The sequence below is a fragment of the Pongo abelii genome, chromosome 13 (genome assembly GCF_028885655.2).
Source record: "Pongo abelii isolate AG06213 chromosome 13, NHGRI_mPonAbe1-v2.0_pri, whole genome shotgun sequence".
Taxonomy (NCBI): Eukaryota; Metazoa; Chordata; class Mammalia; order Primates; family Hominidae; genus Pongo; species Pongo abelii.
In genome coordinates this window covers 85,334,822-85,354,935 of record NC_071998.2, presented here as the reverse complement: position 1 = coordinate 85,354,935, position 20,114 = coordinate 85,334,822, and the positions used below count along the sequence as shown (strand labels likewise).

The 20,114-nt window shown below is 39.3% G+C and overlaps 1 protein-coding gene and 1 pseudogene across 1 annotated transcript in view; one reads left to right on the top strand and one right to left on the bottom strand.

The window, feature by feature from the left end:
* MFSD14B (major facilitator superfamily domain containing 14B) overlaps positions 1–20,114 on the bottom strand; it is an 86,278-nt gene that overhangs the window by 14,406 nt on the left and 51,758 nt on the right. The window contains exons 3-6 of the mRNA XM_002819976.6: positions 17,248–17,310; positions 7,932–8,059; positions 5,362–5,476; positions 1,313–1,531 (exon numbers count right to left, since the gene is read on the bottom strand). Coding sequence (XP_002820022.2) covers positions 1,313–1,531; positions 5,362–5,476; positions 7,932–8,059; positions 17,248–17,310 — 525 coding nt within the window. The remainder of the gene's footprint in view (positions 1–1,312; positions 1,532–5,361; positions 5,477–7,931; positions 8,060–17,247; positions 17,311–20,114) is intronic.
* Positions 9,150–13,853, top strand: LOC100454706 (threonylcarbamoyl-AMP synthase-like; annotated as a pseudogene).

Here is a 20,114-nt window from a genome sequence, read left to right as displayed (position 1 = left end):
ACTTCTCTCGATTCATAATGTAACTTCTTTAAAGCCATATTCAGTACAGAGGTTTCCGTATATGTAAATTCACTCTATTCTTCAAAGTGTTCATCATGTTCAATTTATCTGTATATCTGGTAGACAAATAAGTACACTCCAGCCATAAGGTCAAACTGGTAAGAACTTGTTGAATGCTACAACCTTGTTGAAAAATCCTTCTTACGTACATAGGATTGTTGAATAGAACCAAATGGTAAGTTAATACCAAAGGAGTGGAAAGTGCTACAGAGCTTCTAGCTCATCAAACCATAGCTTTTATGTAATTAATAAGCAAAAGCAGCTAATGTTTGTTGAGACTTTGCTGGGCAACAAACACTAGGCTGGTTAATTTACACACATTAACAGTAATCCCCGTGATTGCCCGGAAAAGTAAGCCACAGTAGCTCTACTTCACAGAGGAGCTTCGATGCATAACTTGATCACTTACAAAGGAAGGTGGGAAGCCTAACTGGCTGGCTCCCAACCCCACTACTGGCTTCCTTCTCTAAATATTTCTTTTGGTGTCTGATATTGTGACAATAATAGAACAGGCAGGATTCCCTAGGTCATGCCCTCAGGGGGTATTTTAGAAAAAGTAATTTCTGATTAATTATATGAATTTTTCTGAAAGGTAAACTTGGCGGACGAAAAGCAAAAACCAAACTGCTGGTTCTTTTTTTGTCTACAAATTTTTTTTTTTCCCCAAGAATAATTTCAAACCAGGTAGGGTAGAGAGAAGGTGAGAGATAAGATATTTTTCCCAGTGACACATCACCTTCCCATGCCAAAAAAGAAGGGGGTGGAGAAGGAGAGGAAAGGGAGGGAGGTAGGGAGGGAAAGAGAGAGAGACATATTATAGAAAACAATACTCAATCTGTAACAAACAAATTAAACATCTCTGGTCAAAATTAAAATAACTCATTCAAACCAAAGGCATTTATCCTTTTTGAGTTAAAATGAGTGAAAATGACCACTTCAAATGACCACTTTCACTTATTTTGTTTAAAAAGGATGAAAACAACCATGCAAAAAGAAACCCTCTTCCCAAACTCTCATCAAGAATTAACTAGACATTTTCTCTCTCTTCCTTTATGACATGCTTAAGTACCAATTCTATATATTTCTTAATACAAAGACTAACTCAATCCCTTACTTGCAATTAATTTTGTTTTTCTATTGTTACTAAAGAAGTCAACAACTGCTAGGATCCTTGAGGCTGCACATACATACTTTCATTTGCTTGGCTTAGAAAGACATTTAGGAAAGTAAATATTTCCATATTTTTATTTACCGCAAAAGGGTCTGCTTGTTTCCAAGAAATCTGAGCTCCCCAGGAAACCGGTCTCATTTTCTCAGGCAGAGATTCTGGAACAGCCACTAAGATGAAGCAGATGTCCAGAAGAGCCACCACTGTGGCCACCAGCACAACGAGGCTGTCTCCGTAACTGGCAGAAAGATATGCTCCAATGGCCGGGCTGCTGACAAGACTAGCCGCAAAGGTGGCTGAGACCTGTGGGAAAGCACACTCTCACCCAGGGTCCCATAGGTGAACACCTGTGGGGAAAGCATATCCTTACCCAGGTCTGCCTGCTGCAGGTGCACACCTTCAGGAAAGCACACTCAACCAGGGTTCCACAGGTGCATACCTGCAGCCATGCTTCCCTGGCTTTTAAGTAAGACAAAAGAAATGTGTTGCATATAAATTTTAAGAATGAAAGAGAATTAAAGTGATTTAAGAATGTGTTCATAAACTATTAACTAACTGGAGATACCCTGCAGAGCTACAAGAGTAAAAAAGGATTATCTTATTAGAAATAAAAATTGTAAAAACCTTCCCCACAAATAAAACATTAGCTCTTTGGTCTTCTTTAACTGGGGACCGGGGATGTGAGATGGTATGAAAAGAATTCCTGCAGGGCTGATGATAAAACCTACAAACTACTCAAGTACTGTGCTTGATTTAATCTTCTAAAAACACTGCACTGTTTGAACATTTTATCATTTGGTGGTCATTTCATTAGCACTGCCTGGGGTCGGGGGGAACCCTCTGCTATTCTTAGAAAAAAACTATTAACAACAACAAAGAATTTGTTGAGGTGGAAGTTGAAGCTTTTTGACTAGACAGCTGTAGATTTCTGTCTCTCTGTCACCACCTGACCCTATCCAGTTTAGAGACCACAGAGCCAGCTAAGCACACCCACAACCTGAAGCCACAGTGAGCCCCTTCACAATGCACTCCTATAAGCATGTGGAACGTCCACTTCATTTTAGAACACGATCTGAATGGTCAGATGTTTATTGGGCAAACTCCAAATTATAACCACACTAAATGTCAAATGCATATCTATAAGTTAGCTTTTTAAACTTCTAATGGATTTTATTAAAAATCACAAAAATTCTGGCAATAAAAAATTATTTTTCATCCATCATCTCCCAACTGAATTAAAAAACACAGTATATCTGAAATTAATATTATACTAAAAGTACTATAAAAGCTAAAAATCAAGTATTTTTGGAGGGGAAAAAAAGAATGTGGAAAATTCCAATGTGGGGAATAGGAATCCTTTGTTCAATATTTACTGAGTATCTACTATGTACCAGATGAAGAAGACAAAGCTCTTGCCTTCAGGTTTTCCCGCTTTATTCAAGAATATCAGGGCAACCAAATAATTGCATTATAAACTGCAACGACACACAAACAGTTATGGGAACATTCCTACACTCTTCTCAGGTGTTAAGGGGGCACTGCTGCAGCATCTTCCGGTGTTAAAGGGTCTATGGCCTCATGAAACTCTATGCAAAATGTGTCTGTCTTAAAGCCTAAAGTAGCCTACTTGCTTAGTTTGTGTTTTTACCTAAACTCCTCTTTCACTTAACATTCAATACAACTCTGATGAATAAATCTAAAGAATGACTTCCCCACAACAAACTCTTAGTGTTAACTCACTTATTAACATGACTAATCATTGCCGTAGCCCTGAAAGAATTACCACTTTCTTGGTTTACTGAAGAAGTCTGAGTAAGAAAGGTGTACATATTTTTATATTGTTCTTTAATGGGTCTCAAAATGCTCCTTAGAACTTGACTGACACGTTCTGTAATTAATTGGCAATAAATTCTCCTATATCTAGAAGACAGGTAGACTGCAATCTAGGCAGCCTTGCATGCTGAGTTGCTTATGCTGGCTGGGAGCACACTTCAGCTAAGTGCCGTCTCAGTCTGGATGTGCACCCTAACTGCCATTATACAATGAGGAGCTGAGCTGGAGAGGGTAATTAAGTCACAGGCACTTCTGGTTAGAACTCTCTTAAATCTTTTCTGAAAGCACTACTGCTCAGCACAACAGCTGTGTGAAGGGTTTCCCAGCTGAAAGCGAGAAACAAAAATCTAATATTGCAGAAAAATGAGTATCTCAACAGGTATTTCCCATGCTGTAGAAGAAAGCTGTCCCTCACTACTCTGTTGGCCAAGCCTTATGGGCACACCTTGAACATGAACAACCTGCCTTCTTGTTTTTGTTTTTTCTTTTTTTTGGCGGGGTGGGGGGGGGGTTGTTAATTTTTGGAGTTTTGGGGGGCATTTTTTTTTTTTGAGGCAGGTCTGACTGTTGCCAGCCTGGAGTGCAGTGGCGCGATCTTGGCTCACTGCAACCTCTGCCTCCCGGGTTCAAGCAATTCTCCTGCCTCAGCCTCCCAAGTAGCTGAGATTACAAGCACACACCACCACGCTCAGCTAATTTTTGTATTTTTAGTAGAGACAGGGTTTCACCATGTTGGCCAGGATGGTCTCGATTTCTTGATTTCATGATCCGCCCCCACCTCAGCCTCTCAAAGTGCTGAGATTACAGGTGTGAGCCACCGCACCCGGCCTATTTTTGTTTTTGGTGTTCCTTAGTGAGCTCCAAATCTTGTCTTCTTCGAAGCTTTCCTATCAGCTTCTATCTCTGTCCTCCTCCATCACGACTCTGAAGATGCCCCTTTTTAGGGCATGACATGAGAGGGACATTCAGGAGTGGAGGGAAGAAGCAAGGAGAGAGAGAGAGGGAAGGTAGAAGAGTCAGAGGGAAGTGGGGTTGAAAGAGTAGTTTTCAAACTACTGATGTCTAAAGTCAACAAAGTAAAAATTGTTGTGTTTTGTGGAATAGTAGTAACCCATTTATATGCCCATCATTGATTCAGGAAGTTATTCATTCAGTCAGCAATGAATGAGAATTTACTCTACTCCAGGAAGTAGATTCAAAAGACCCAGGAAAAGGAGATAAATAACCTAAGTTTCTGGCATTCAATCTCCCTCCAACCTATTCCCCACAACCTAGCCAGACCATCTTTCTTCTTCCACTTTCTTATTGTGAATATTTTCAAATACAGAGGAAGACGGGAGAAGGGTACAAAGCATACTTCCATGTCTCACAGGTTCAGGCATGGAATACACATGCCCACACATGTACATCCACATGGTATGCTATCTTTTCCCCTGAACCATCTGAAAGTAACTGGCAGAGTCCTGACACTGATGTAAAACGCTTCAGCTATCTTCTAACAAGTCTTTCCTCTACATAATCATAATGCCATTATCATGCCTGAGAAAATTAGAAACACTGTCATGTTTTAAATTATCAGAAAAAAGGTATCCTATAACTTTTGTTATTCAGCAACTATGGATTTGATGAATGAATGTAGTCCTTTTCTACATACCATGTTCCAAATGTATGTCCAAAACACACAACCACAAATAGAGTTAACAATGGATTAACATTGCTGAGGTTCAGCACCTCTCCAAATTAGGTGCACAAAGAGCTTGTGCAACTTGACTGCTTAACGCTCCTCAGGGGATCAGATAACAAGAAACAAATCAAACTAATTTTTTAAAAAATTCAAATGTTCAATTGTAATCCCCAATGTTGAAGGTGGGGCCTGGTAGGAGGTGATTGGATCATGGGGGTAGTTTCTCATGAATGGCTTAGCACCACCTTCCTTGGTTGTTAATAGTGAGTGAGTTCTTGTGAGATCTGGCCGTTTAAAAGTGTGTAGCACCACCCCCTTCACTCTCTCTTCCTCCTGCTCCAGTCATGTGAAGATGCCTGCTCCGGCTCTGCCTTCCATCATCATGAGTAAAAGCTCCCTGAGGCTTCCCGAGAAGCAGAAGCCTATGCCTCCCTTATACCTTTATAGCCTGCAGAACTGTGAGACAGTTAAACCTCTTTTCTTTATAAATTACCCAGTCTCAGATATTTCTTTATAGCAGTGCAAGAAAGGACTAATAAACTCACTTTCCAGTAAATTTCTAATACAATGTTAATTACTATTCTGGTTAAAAAATATATATAGTCTATTATCTTACCCATCCATAAGCTGTACTTCGCTCGTGCTCCTGAGTGACATCAGCTACATAGGCAAATATAACAGAAAACGTGACCGAGAAGACTCCAGACACAGAAATCATCGCAAAATACCACCTATAAAAAGATTATTTTAATGACCCAAGGGAAAGGGAGTGTATGTTCACGTTCATTACCTGAGCCAAAGACATCATGTAAAGATTACACACCAAGAAATAGGTATACTTGTATATGTATGTATACTTAAATATATCAAAAAAAAATTTAAGTTAAGACAGGAACAAGTAGAAACATTCTAATTTCATCATTGTTCAAAGGGGATCAGTACATGCCCCCTAAAAAAACAAAAGAAGAGGAAAAACGGAAAGAATAAGGGGATTAGGTAAAAGTTATATTTTTAAAGGTAGCCAACAGACAGGAAAAAAAACTTCTCAAATATCCTAGCTGTAAGTAAGGAAAAGACATACAACAAATGATTTGAAAAGATCTACATAAAAGCAGAAGTCATAATGAAAAATATTAGTGTACTTAAGACCAAAAATTTATATCATGTGATAGATGCTTTTTTTAAAAACCTAGTTTAAAATTAACAAAGAAAAATCTTATAGAACAAAAAGTGGGATTTACTCCAGGATAGAAAAATATTTTAATATTTAAAAATCTATTAATATAATTATTCATTTTAGTAGCTCTAAAGAGAAAAGGTGGGCAGATCACGAGGTCAGGAGATTAAGACCATCCTGGCTAACATGGTGAAACCCCGTCTCTACTAAAAATGCAAAAAATTAGCTGGGCATGGTGGCGGGCGCCTGTAGTCCCAGCTACTCAGGAGGCTGAGGCAGGAGAATGGTGTGAACCGGGTAGGCGGAGCTTGCAGTAAGCCGAGATAGCGCCACTGCACTCCAGCCTGGGTGACAGAGCGAGACTCCGTCTCAAAAAAAAAATAAGAGAAAAGGCAAATAATATCCATTTATGCTATAAAGTCATCAAATAAAATCTGACATGTAGTCTTAATGTTTTTTAAAAATCTGTGGATACAATAGGAATATTTTTCAGCCTGAAAACCAGCTTGACACCTAATGATGAAACATTACAATACTCCCTTTATATATATGAAGAAAATAAGCCCAAAATCATCACTTTGATTTACTAATATTCATTAGTCAAAGCAATTAGCAAAAGCAGTGAGCAGTATGAAAACTGGAAAGAGAAAAAATTATTTACAGATGACATTAATATACCTAGAAAACCAAGCAATTAGAAGAGCTCATGTTGTAGCAGAACAAAAAGGATAAAATTTATAGGAACAAAATCTAAGAAATGTATAAGATCTAAAGAAAAAATATTAAGCTAAAAAAAGGACATTAAAAAGTCCCAACTCATTGGAAAAGCATGACATCTTGGACATAAAGACTCAATACCAATAAATTCATCAACTCGTAGAAAATAAAATGATTATGGGTACCCAATAAATTTAGAATGTGATAGGTGTTAGCATAAAATTCCTACCAAATAATCAAATGAAAATATTTTCACATGAGCTAAAAAAAAAAAAAATCTATTAATAGGATTAAAAACCAAAACAAAACTTCCATATGTAAGTGTGTTCTTCACATAAGAAAGAGCGTCTCTGCAATAGGAATACACACCAAAATACCATCTTCTGTTATCCAAAAAAAACAACTAAGTTACAGCTCACATGCAAATTCCAACCCACCTCTGGTAACTAAATGGGCTTTGGTCACATGCTAAATACTCTCCCGATTTATACAAAGAAAAAAAAAATTGGGCTGGGCACTGTGGCTCACGCCTGTAATCCCAGCACTTTGGGAGGCCGAGGCAGGTGGATAACCAGGAGTCAGGAGTTCAAGGGAAGCCTCACCAATATGGTGAGACCCCCATCCCTACTAAAAATACAAAAATTAGCCGGGCGTCTGTAGTCCCAGCTACCCAGGAGGCTGAGGCAGGAGAATTGCTTGAATCTGGGAGGTGGAGGTTGCAGTAAGCCAAGATCGTGCCACTGCACTCCAGCCTGGTCAACAGGGCAAGACTCCGTCTCAAAAAATAAAAATAAAAAAAAAAACGAACTCATTCACATTATGATTTAAAATAGGCTATCAGCCTTATGGTATATTTTAAAGTGACTCCCGCCTATTATGATATAAACTATGTTTGTGTCAGTGCCCCACAGCGATGAGCTGACAAAAATAATATATTTACAAAGTCAACTAAAAGTCACAGTGATGAAGACGGGATTGTTAGCCCATTCTCAGGGTTAAGCTCCCATACCTGACATCATGGCAACATCAGCTGCCTGAAGAGGCATCTTTTATTTCTATTTCTTCACCTAAGTAACTTATCTCAGACTTAATTCTAGAATGTCTTCACTACCCCATTTATAAAATGGATATAATGACAACTGTCCAAACTGGTTTTCAGTATTACCAGAGAGATCAAATGAAAACACAGGTACAACTGCTTTGTAATAGTTAAGAAGTGTTCTGCAAATATAAGTATAATTTACATGTGACTCAAAACAAGCAGTCAGGAGGTGAAGGGCCAAGTCACTCACCATGGGCTGATCCTCATCAGTGGGATTGGGAAGCAGGTAAAGAATACAGTGCCGAGGAGAAAGGGCTTCCTCCCCCACACATCAGACAGGGCACCTATGAGTGGGGCACTCAAAAAAGAGAGCAGGCCCTGGAGAAGAAACCAAAGCAAAAGTCGGTTTTATAATCTGATCCCTCAATTACCTGTAATTCATATTTTCTAAATGCATTAGCTCTAATTCATTGTACTGCCCCCCAAACAGAATAATACTTTGAAACATTAAATACAAACTACAACTAAAAAAATAAAATTAGGCCTGGCGTGGTGGCTCATGCCTGTAATCCCAGCACTTTGGAAGGCCGAGGCGGGTGGATCACCTGAGGTCAGGAGTTCAAGACCAGTCTGGCCAACATGGTGAAACCCTGTCTCTACTAAAAATATAAAATTACAAAAAATTAGCCAGGCGTGGTGGCAGATGCCTGTAATCCCAGCTACTCAGGAGGCTGAGGCAGGAGAATTACTTGAACCCGAGAGGCAGAGGCTACAGTGAACCAAGATCGCACCTTTGCACTCTAGGCTGGGCAACAAGAGCAAAACTGTTATCTAATTAAAATAAAATCTAAAATAAAATTATAACCAAAAATGTAAATGTTCTATCAGAAAGGGAAGGAAGAAGTAAAAAAGCTTGTTTTCCAGAAGAAATTAGAAAAGAGAGATGACATGATATATATATATATATATATATATATATATATATATATATACCCACATTTGACCCTTAAGATGAACACACACCAAGCATACGGGAAGAAGCTAGAAATTTAAATCACTTTAATAAATATATATGGCATATCAATTCTGCACAAAACTCTGCATTAACTGGTACAATGACACCCAAATGAATGTACACCATATACTATCCCCAGGGCCTCATAGGGATAAAGAAGAGGAGTGTACATATGCTTAATGATCAAAAGAAAACTAGATTCTTTGTCAACTTTGTCAATCAAAGTAAAGTTCTCTCTGCCTGATGAGTTTAGGAAGAAGGAGATAATCCAACCTGAACAACAACTACAGTTGAATCTAAGGGGAAAAGAGTCTGACATAGATAACACCACACAGAAGCAAAGGAAGTCAAGGAACTCACATTCACTGCTTGCCCACTATTTGCCAGTCACTCTGTTGGCTGGCCACCTTCATTTCAATGCTACAGATAAGCAGCAGGGTGGGGAGAGCAGGGATGGACAAGAGTAGAAAAATGCTGATGAATAATGAAATAGGTGATGAGTACACAGGTATTCATTACACTATTCTTTTGTGTATCTGAATTTTCATGATACATCTTAAAAATTCCTCAGCACATCACATAAATAGGACACTCCAAAACCCGGCTCCTGACACACATCCTCTGCTGTGGCTGCATGCGATACTTCCAGTTTTCTGGACATACAATGTTCCTGTGTGCCAATGGGCCTTTGCATGCACGTCCATCCCACACTTGGAGCCTGGAAACTGCCAGTGATTCTTCCCAACCCTGGGAAAGAAGCACCTCCTCCTCTATCTAGTCTCTTAGCTCTTCTATTATGATTTCAGCACTCCATTAAATCACTTGTTATTTGTCTATCTTCTCTACTGGATTCAAAATTGAGATTAAGGTCAGAAGGATGACATTTCTTCTTATCTCTGTACCCGTGGTGCCTATCACAGGGCCTGGTAAACACTGGTTTTCAAATACGTTTCGTGAATTGAATAGAACTTTTCAGAGAAAATCAACTTACAGAAGTCTCCAAGTTCACATAATTGGAAAGAAAAAGGAACAGATTCCAATTCCCTATCAGCCACCAACTGATTAACCCAGGACAGCAGACATAGGTAAACTGATAAGAGGAGGGACTCAAAGTGAAGCAGCTTCGTTATCTGGGGAAATACCCGCGGTTCATCATCTTGCACCAAGAAGATTAAGGACATGGGCACACATGGGTGGGTGAAGGAGGGGAAAGTTTAACAGGCAAATGAAAGAAGAGAGCTTCCTCGTACAAAAGAAGGATTATTATTAATACTTTATATAAAAGAAGCTGTGGGTAAGTTTAGCTTCAGGCATAGCTAGATGGACACAGGGAAGGAGTTGTTCATGTAGTGTCATCTGGGTTCTCTCACCAATTCTTAGTAAGGTGTCTCAATGTAGTAAGCAGGACAGTTTTTGCAATCCTAGGCTTACTACAAGTTAAGTAACCCCAGTAGACTGAGAAAATCTCAATACCTCTAGCAGTAAAATTCCTCTGGAGAAATACCACTGATCTAGTTTGGATCATTTGCCCATTTTCCATGCATCTAGTTTAAATCACTACACAGCCAACCCTCTGTATATGCAGGCTCCATATCTGTAGATTCATCCAATCATGGATGAAAAATATTTGGAAGAAAACAATTAAAAATAACACAACAATAAAAAATACAAATAAAAAACAATACAGTGTAACAACTATTTACACAGTATTAGGTATTATAAGTGATCTAGAGATGAATTAGAGTATAAGAAGACTGAGAATGAGTGGCCTAACAGGTAGAAAGAAAACTATGCTAGGTCAAGTGAAGAAAGCAAGTAAAGAAAGCCTTTTAAGAATGAAAAAGGGGCCAGGCATGGTGGCTCACGCCTGTAATCCCAGCACTCTGGGAGGTTGAGGTGGGCGGATCACCTGAGGTCAGGAGTTCAAGACCAGCCCAGCCATGGTGAAACCCCGTCTCTACTAAAAATACAAAAAAATTAGCCGGGCATGGTGGTGCACACCTCTAATCCCAGCTACTCGGGAGGCTAAGGCAGGAGAATCGCTTGAACCCAGGAGGTGGAGGTTGCAGTGAGCCGAGATCGCCCCATTGCACTCCAGCCTGGGCAACAAGAGCAAAACTCCGTCTCCAAAAAAAAAAAAGGAAAAAGGATCAGAATAATTCTGGTGAAAAAGTGAGTGTGGAAGTCTACTTGTAATGAATGTAAGATAGCATGGCAAAGAAAGAAATGGGGTAGTAGCCTGAGGAGAAAAGAAAAAGAGGTTTTGTTTTTAGATTGGAGAAATAGAATGCTTGTATGCTGGTAGGAGTAATTTAGAGGGAAAATTTAAAATACTGGGGAAAAAAGGCATAATTGCTGAATTCTTGAGAATGGATGAGGTATGTGAAGAAGCTGGCTTTAGCAAGGTACAAGGACAGTTCATCCTTAGAAACAGGAGAGGAGGTAGAGTATATGAGAACAGATACATGTAGGTGGATAGTAGATGTGCTGATGGGAGACTGAAATTTCTCTTTGGATTGCTTCTATTTATTTAGTGACATAATTAAGGTCATTAGATGGTGGAAAAGGTATTGCCTACAGACAGAGTAGCTGGAGAATTAAATTTTCAAGGGTTGGGGTTTAGCCAACCAAGTGTGACAGAGTAAAAAGAGGGCACACTTTATATGCAAAGCAGTAATTATAATGATTGACCACAGAATTTAAGCCAAGAAAGATGAAAGTGAGGATACAGCGGTAGGGGTGACAGTGAAAGGCAGGTAGGATGGGTTTTCAGTGCTGATATACTGAGCTGTAGTTAAAAACAGAGTAAGCTAGAATGGTAAGGAGGTAGTGGTTGAATACTAGGATATATAGAAAAACAGTATGTATAATGGTTAGAGTTTGGATGCTGGAAGCAATACTTTTTGGGATAAAATTCTGGTTTGAGCAATTGCAGCTGTGAAACAATGGGCAAATTATTTATCTTTCTCTCTCAATTTACTTACCTATGAAAGGGAATAATGAGTATCTCTTAGAAAGTTTGCCATTATTAATACTATGTAATGGTTAGAGTTATTATAAGTGAATGGCTAACTTAGGGTGGAGGGAAATAGATCAAGGAACTGAAAGACCACTATTATTGGAAGGATAATCTGTGTGGATATTGAAACCACCAAGAAATAAGACAGGTCTTTGCCGGGCACGGTGGCTCACGCCTGTAATCCCAGCACTTTGGGAGGCTGAGGCGGGAGGATCACGAGGTCAAGAGTTTGAGACCAGCCTGACCAACATGGTGACACCCCGTCTCTACTAAAAATACAAAAATTAGCCAGGTGTGGTGGTGTGTGCCTGTAATCTCAGCTACTTGGGAGTCTGAGGCAGGAGAATCACTTGAACCCGGACAGCGGGGAGTTGCAGTGAGCCGAGATCGCACCACTGCACCCCAGCCTAGGCGACAGGGTGGGACTCCGTCTCAAAAAAAAAAAAAAAAGACAGGTCTTGAATATTGCTAAAATTTCCTATTCGGCCACTGGTAGGATTTATTGTTGCACATTAGTGGTAAACACAAATTACCTAAATTTGGTCATAATAGTTGTTAAAAACAAAATTTTTAAAGTATTGATTTTAAAACTATTTAAGTTTAATGTAGAATATTTTTTGCTAAATTTAAAATTTTACCCTAATTGTTATTTCACAATTTTTTCTTTTATATTTGTAGAATATACTTCAACAACAGCAACAAAAGGTTTCTCAACAATCTAGAATTGTTCAGAGTGAGACTGAAAAGTTGTATTAGCAGTTCATAAAGGTCTGTTGTATGTGGCAACACAATACATTGTTATAAAGCATAATGTATTTATGGAAGTAGAAGGTAGTTCTTTCCAAGTTTATGAGAAAAAACATTTCAGATTTTTAACTACTTTCCATTTTGAATTCATTGTTTCTTTCCAAGTTTATGAGAAAAAACATTTCAGATTTTTAACTACTTTCCATTTTGCATTCATTGTTTCTGATGTAAGTAATAAATGTATTTTTACTTTAGGATTCTAATGGTTTTGTGAGGATTATTCCAAACAAAAGAGTGGCAAATTGGTAATTTTATTTAGAAATGTACTTATGCATAAACTCTGTATATTACTAACACTTTAGTCATAGTTCTCTGTTTTAACTGGAAACAGAAAGTCTGTAAATCATATCTAGGTTGTGTTTCACTTGTTTATGTATCCAGTGTTTGTTAAATAATAAAAAGTACCCAAATGGGAGGATGTTTCTGGCACACCCGGCTAATTTTGCATTTTTAGTAAAGACAGGGTTTCTCCATGTTGGTCAGGCTGGTCTCAAACTCCCAACCTCAGGTGATCCGCCCACCTCGGCCTCCCAAAGTGCTGGGATTACAGGCATGAGCCACCGTGCCCGACCTACCCTGACTTTTTTTTTATGCAATGTGTCCTTCTTAACACTGTAGACCAAGCCCCAGAAGCTGCACCTGTGGGAAAGGCTCTATTTGTTATTTGTAGTCAGTCTGGGGAATCCGAGGGCCACAGTGGCTGCCAGTGTGGGACTGAACGAGGGGGCAAGCCCAGAGTGTTCAGCCATGGCTGAGATGCACACCAGCACCATGGTAGCCATCCCACCAATATGCCACATGGCCTGGCCTGCCCGGCAAGCTGCTCAGTGGCCCTGCACACTGTGTACCGTCTCAAGGGCTGCAGGAAGGCCAAGTTACTGGCTGTATGAGAGTAGTACCCCAGGAGCTCCTGCAAGACCTAGTGCCAGTACCAGTGTCCCTGGTGATGGAACGTTCAGAGGAGCTCAACAACGACCTAAACCCCTTTACTCCTCTTATAAGGTATCCGGATTCCTGATTATGCCTTTATGCAAGACTTGGCCAAGATGTATGAGCATCCTCTTGCTCTCACTAGTGCCAACCTCAGCTCCCAGGACAGTTCTCTGAATGTCATGGAGTTATAAGACCTCTGGCCTCAGTTGTCCTTGGTCATTGAGGGGGGACAAACTAGGGATAGCCAGATCCCTGAGTGTTGCCTTGGCTCAACTGTGGTTGACTTATCTGTGCATAGAAAGTTTGGCATCATTTGTCCAGGCTGTGCCCTGGAAAGTACTACAGCTTTCCTTCAACAGAGGTATGGGTTGCACCCCTCACGTGCATCCTACTTGTGAAACTCAGGAAGCAGGAAGGCCCATGGCCTGGTGCTGGACACTCTGTGTCCGTCCACTGATAATAGACAAGCCCTCATTTGCAGAGGCCACGGGAGCTCCTGCAGTAGTCTGACTTTTTTTTCTTTTTTTTGAGACGGAGTTTCGTTCTTGTTGCCCAGGCTGGAATGCAATGGCATGATCTCGGCTCACTGCAACCTCCGTCTCCCAGGTTCAAGCAATTCTCCTGCCTCAGCCTCCCAAGTAGCTGAGGTTACAGGCATGCACCACCACAACCGGCTAATTTTGCATTTTTAGTAGCGACAGGGTTTCTCCATGTTGGTCAGGCTGGTCTCAAACTCCCAACCTCAGGTGATCCGCCCACCTCGGCCTCCCAAAGTGCTGGGATTACAGGCGTGAGCCACCGCATCTGACCTAGCCTGACTTTTTTTTATGCAATGTGTCTTTCTGAACACTGTAGACCAATCCCCAGAAGCTGCACCTGTGGGAAAGGCTACATTTAATATTTGTAGTCTCATGTATCAGCCAAAAGCTGAATGGAGAGGTTAACAACATTCCTAGGTGGCATTATTCTAATAAGTTTATTTTTTTAATTGAAAAGTAATTTAAATAGCAGATTTAGAATTTAATGAGAGCCTCCTCTCTGCTGGGTGGTAGCATTCAAAATGGTTCAGACCAGCTAAAAGTGCCAATGCTGTTTAAAAAGTCTCAGGTGACCAAAGGCATGGGTTGGCCTCCTGAAGCTGGAACCAGGTAGAGCCACAGGCCAAACACTCTCTCCTTTGAACCAGTGGAGCTAGTGGTGTCGAATACTGTAATTGCTGGCGGGGAAAGCAGTCATTTTTGGTCTAACGCTGGGACATCTGCTCAGTTGGTGGGGGTGGTCCAAATTAAAGAATATTGAGAAATAAATCTCCACTATCCTTTTCAGCCAGGGACTTTTTTCTTATTTATTCATAAATTAAGTTGTAGTTATACCTATAACACTTTTATCTAAGTCCAGTGTTCTCAGTAGCCTTTGGTCTATTTATGTGTACTAAGTGTTCAACATAATTACTGTTGGGCATTTGAACTTCGCTTTTCTTTAGTAAAAAGCCATACAGCTATAAAAAGAAAAAAGTACCCAAATGATAAAAAATAAATAAAATGCCATTTTACATAAAAATATCCTCAAATTATTTTTGAAAACAGGCAAATAATATTATTTATTAATATTTAACATTATTATATGAATGTTTTCTAAGAGCTATGAAAATAACGAATTACAATGGCTAAATTCAGCACATTACTAGGGCATAATTTTTTTTTGTTTTTTGTTTTTTGTTTTGTTTTGTTTTTGAGACGGAGTCTCGCTCTGTCGCCCGGGCTGGAGTGCAGTGGCGCAATCTCAGCTCACTGCAACCTCCATCTCCCAGGTTCAAGCGATTCTCCTTCCTCAGCCTCCCCAGTAGCTGGGACTACAGGGGCCTGCCACCACGCCCAGCTAATTTTTTGTATTTTTGGTAGAGACGGGGTTTCACCATGTTAAGCCAGGATGGTCTCGATCTCCTGATCTCGTGATCCGCCTGCCTTGGCCTCCCAAAGTGCTGGGATTACAGGGGTGAGCCACCGCGTGCGGCCTTGGGAATAATTTTAAGTATGTTGCTCAGTACAATGTATAATTATGCACAGATTGACATTATCTAAACTGGAAAGCACAAATTAGACCCTATACTCATATGCTTTACTATAAGAGACTAAAAAATACTATTATACTTTAAACCCCTATTTAACTCTTTTCCTATTTAGAAAAAACAAGTGCAGCTCACTGCCAGCATTCATATAATTTTACATACACACACTCTTTGAGGCTGAAGCAAATATGATTGATTTTTCAATGTGAAAATAAAATATAAAAAGTGTTCTTGGAGTTATTTCTAAACAGAACTAACATCAGAATCACCTGAATCATCAGAATTGTCTATTTCAAAAAACTGGATTCATCAAATGAATCTTCAGCCGGTAACTGTTCGAGAACAATGTTAACATCACAGGTAGAAGTGCTGCGTTTTCTAGGATTTGACATTTTCAGTGATAGAGTGTTACTATAGTTTGTAACTGGAAACACCACTACTAAAAACAGAATACAGGCCAGGCGCAGTAGCCCATGCCTGTGATTGCAAGACTGTGGGAGGCCAAGGCGGGCAGATCACTTGAGGTCAGCAATTCGAGACCAGCCTGGCCAACATGGTGAAACCCCATCTCTACTAAAAATACAAAAATTAGTGAGCATAGTGGCGGGCACCTGAAATCCCAGCTACTCAGAAGGCTAAGGCAGGAGAATTGCTTGAACCCAAGAGGTGGAGGTTGCAGTAGGCTGAGATTGCGCCACTGTACTCCAGCCTGGGCAACAGAGCGAGACTCCATCTCAAAAAAAAAAAAAAAGTATTTAAAAGAATGAGGAACAGTAAGGCGCGGTGGTTCACGCCTGTAATCCCAGCACTTTGGGAGGCCAAGGCAGGCAGATCACGAGGTCAAGAGATCGAGACCATCCTGACCAACATGGTGAAATCCTGTCTCTACTAAAAATACAAAAATCAGCTGGGCGTGGTGGTGCATGCCTGTAGGCCCAGCTACTCGGGAGGCTGAGGCAGGAGAATTGCTTGAACCCGGGAGGCGGAGGCTGCAGTGAGCCGAGATCTCACCACACTGCACTCCAGCCTGGTGACAGAACGAGACTCCATCTCAAAAAAAAAAAAAAAAAAAAAAGAATGAGGAAAAAGAATGCTATCAATAGAATGATGTCTTTTGTTTCCAAAGTCTATATACTAAAGCAATGCGAAAATAATAATAAAAGCAATATGTTTTGTGGCAAAGTTATCTTGGAGTAAATGCAGCACTGCTGGTGAGTATTCTCGGTGCAAACAGGAAAACGGTTTAAAGCTGTTTTTATATATATCATATTAAAATTGACATAATGAATTAAGACTAATTAAATCAAGTGGCTCAGTTATTACAAAGCCATGGCCAGTGTTATCAGCTTGGCTTCCTTCTTCCTCAGATATACTTCTTTTTAGTATACCTAAAAAGAAGATGGTAGCAATTGCCCACTTTATTCTGTTGATAGGCAGAGAAGTTAAAAGTTACATAATAATTAAGCCCTTTTGTGTACACAATAATAAAAATGAAGTTAGGCCTATAGAGTATTCACACTGCTATTTGCCAGTAAACCATTCTATGCCTTATGTATTTGTGTTGTATTTTAAAGTGACTTTTAATAACCCAGCTAAAAATTTAGATTTCTGTCTCCAGAACAAATAGTATTTGTTTCCCAAAGTCCCACTAAAATTTCCAGAGTTAAACTACCAAGGATTCCTGACTTTGGTTCATTACAAACCACATAAAAATTTTTTCTTACCTTTACACCTTGAATGAGACCATTCATGAGGAATGTGTGTTGAGAAAATGTTTCATGTAGAACCTACAAAAAGCAAACAAACATCAAGACAAATTCAAATTTAAGTTAAAGGAAAAATTTTCTGCCTCTCTTAATGGCATGCTACATAAATGAGCCCTGCAATGAAAAATTATAAAATATCAATAAAATCCAAAAAAATAAATAAATAAACTGTGGTACATCCAGACTATCACTAAAAAGAAATGAGCTACCAAGCCACTAAAAAACATGGAGGAACCTCAAATGCACATAGTTAAGTGAAACAAACCAATCTGAAAAGGCTACATATTGTATTGTATAATTCCAAGTATATGACATTCTGGAAAAGGTAAAACTATGGAAACAATAAAAAGATCAGTGGTGGCCAGGGACTGTGAAGGAGGGAGGGATGAATAGGCAGAGCACAGGGGATTTTTAGGGCAATGAAAATGCTTTGTATGATACTATGATGGTGGATACATGCATTATGTATTTATCAAAACTCAGAGTATAGAATACCAAGAGTGAACCCTAAACTACAGAATTTGGGTGATAACAGTATGTCAATGTAAGTTCATCAAAAAAAACAAATGTACCCCTTTAGAAAGGAATGTCCACAGTAAAAAAAAAAAAAAAAAAAAAAGCGGGGGTATGCGTATGTAGGGGAAGGGATACAGGGGAAATCTCTGTACCTTCCTCTCAATTTTGCTGTGAACCTTAAATGACTCTTTAAAAAATTAAGTCTTTAAAAAACGGAAATTAAAATCTACTCACAAATTATTTCCAACGTTTCCTCTAACAACATTATTTTTAAGGTTTAGAAAAAGTTTGTCATCTCGGCTACTGACATTTGAACTCTACTTGCCTGTACTGAAGAAAAAGAAAAGCAAATGAAGGACACCAAATATTTCAAGTGAAATACCAAAGTTGTCAGAAAAAATCTTCCAAAAATAATAAATGTAAGTCACAGAGATATAGAAATTTTCTTTAAAGAATAATATAAAGACTAGAACTGCTGAATAACTTGATTTGTCACATGCATCACAAAAACATGGTAAAATGCAAAACAAAAACGTATTTTTAAAAAATGCTTATCGGATCATGTCAACTTTTTTTTTTTTGGAAATGAAGTCTCACTCTGTCGCCCAGGCTGGAGTGCAGTGGTATAATCTCAGCTCACTGCAACCCCCACCTCTCAGGTTCAAGCGATTCTCCTGCCTCATCCTCTCGAGTAGCTGGGACTACAGGAACCCGCCACCACACCCAGCTAATTTTTATATTTTTGGTAGAGACGGAGTTTCACCATATTGGCCAGGCTGGTCTCGAACTCCTGACCTTGTGATCCACCCACCCTGGCCTCCCAAAGTGTTGGGATTACAGGCGTGAGCCACCGCTCCCGGCCTGATCATGTCCATTATTAACCCATTGTCTCTCAGTCCCACATTCTCCCTTCTATACTCTGTCAGATCAGAGCTAAGAGACCATGGACATTTCTCTGACTCCCTTTCCCCACAAGCTTCCTCTTAGTTTCTTTCAGTGGGAAATACAGGGTGGAGTGAGTGCTGGTCAACACAGCACCAACACCTCCAGGGTTCTCTCATGCTGTCAAAGGAGCAGCAGTGCTGATCCTTCCCTGCCCCCACCTCAAACCTCACCCTCTCGACCTCAGACCACTGCTGTAATTCTACATGGAAAATGATGCAAACTTGCATTCCCTTTGTACAGGTGATGCAGTTTAGGAATAAGAGATCATCATTTTAATTTGGCAAAACTGTATCTATGGATGAATGACAGAATATATACTTAATGAGTTGCACACTAAATAGATCTCATGTAATTTCTGACCGCATGGGCCCATTTCTGAGCAATCAAGCTACCATGCAGGCAATTCCTCTAAAAATGTTCAATCCATGCTTTTAAAAACTTTTCTACTGTTTTCTACCCAACCTCCCCCCAAAAAGAAAACAGTGAAATCTTACTAGAGAAAAAAGTAAAACAAGTCAATAATAATTTTAAAAGGCTAACCTTCATAAAATAAAGCAGTTATAAATAAAACAGATATATTCTACTCAGGCTTATGATAAAGTTTGAAAACCAAAATAAAGTATGTAAATAATTTAGCTACAAAAGGCAACAAATGTTATCAGAATAAAGTAAACCTAATAATAAAAGGTGTATTAAATATCTCAGAGAAGATCAAAGCTTTCATTTTTAACATCTCTGTATTAAAAAAAATCTCAAGCTTAGCCAGGCACAGTGGCATACACCTGTAATCCTAGCTACTGAGGAAGCTGAAGTGGGAGGATTGGCTTGAGCCCGGAAGATCAAAGCTGCAGTGAGCTATGATTGCACCACTGCACTCTAGCCTGGGCAACAGAGCAAGACCTTGTATCTATCTACCTATCTATCTGTCTATCTATCTATCTAAATAAATAAATAAATAAATAACTCAAGGAAAATATCCCCTTTAAGTATTCTTGAGAAGGACTACAGTAAACATAAAATAAAATGGCATTTGCTTGAAAAAAATAGGCAACATTTTAAAAGAAAAAAATAACACTTGCTTCTCACTTTTAAAACAATAACTATAAAGTTTTAAGAAATGAACTGTCTTCCAGTACAACATAGCTTAGAAATATCTACATGTAATAAACATACACAGAGCTGTGTTTGTCCACTTCCACAGATATAACAGAAAAAACATGAAATTAAATTTACAGCATTCCTAGAAAGCCAAGAATCATAAGGCGCTTCTGGATGATACAGAACAGATGAGAAAAGACAACAAAAAAAGAGCTGAAGAAAAGTAGCACTTGAAGGTAAGGTGAAAGAGAAGACCTTGAAGAAGT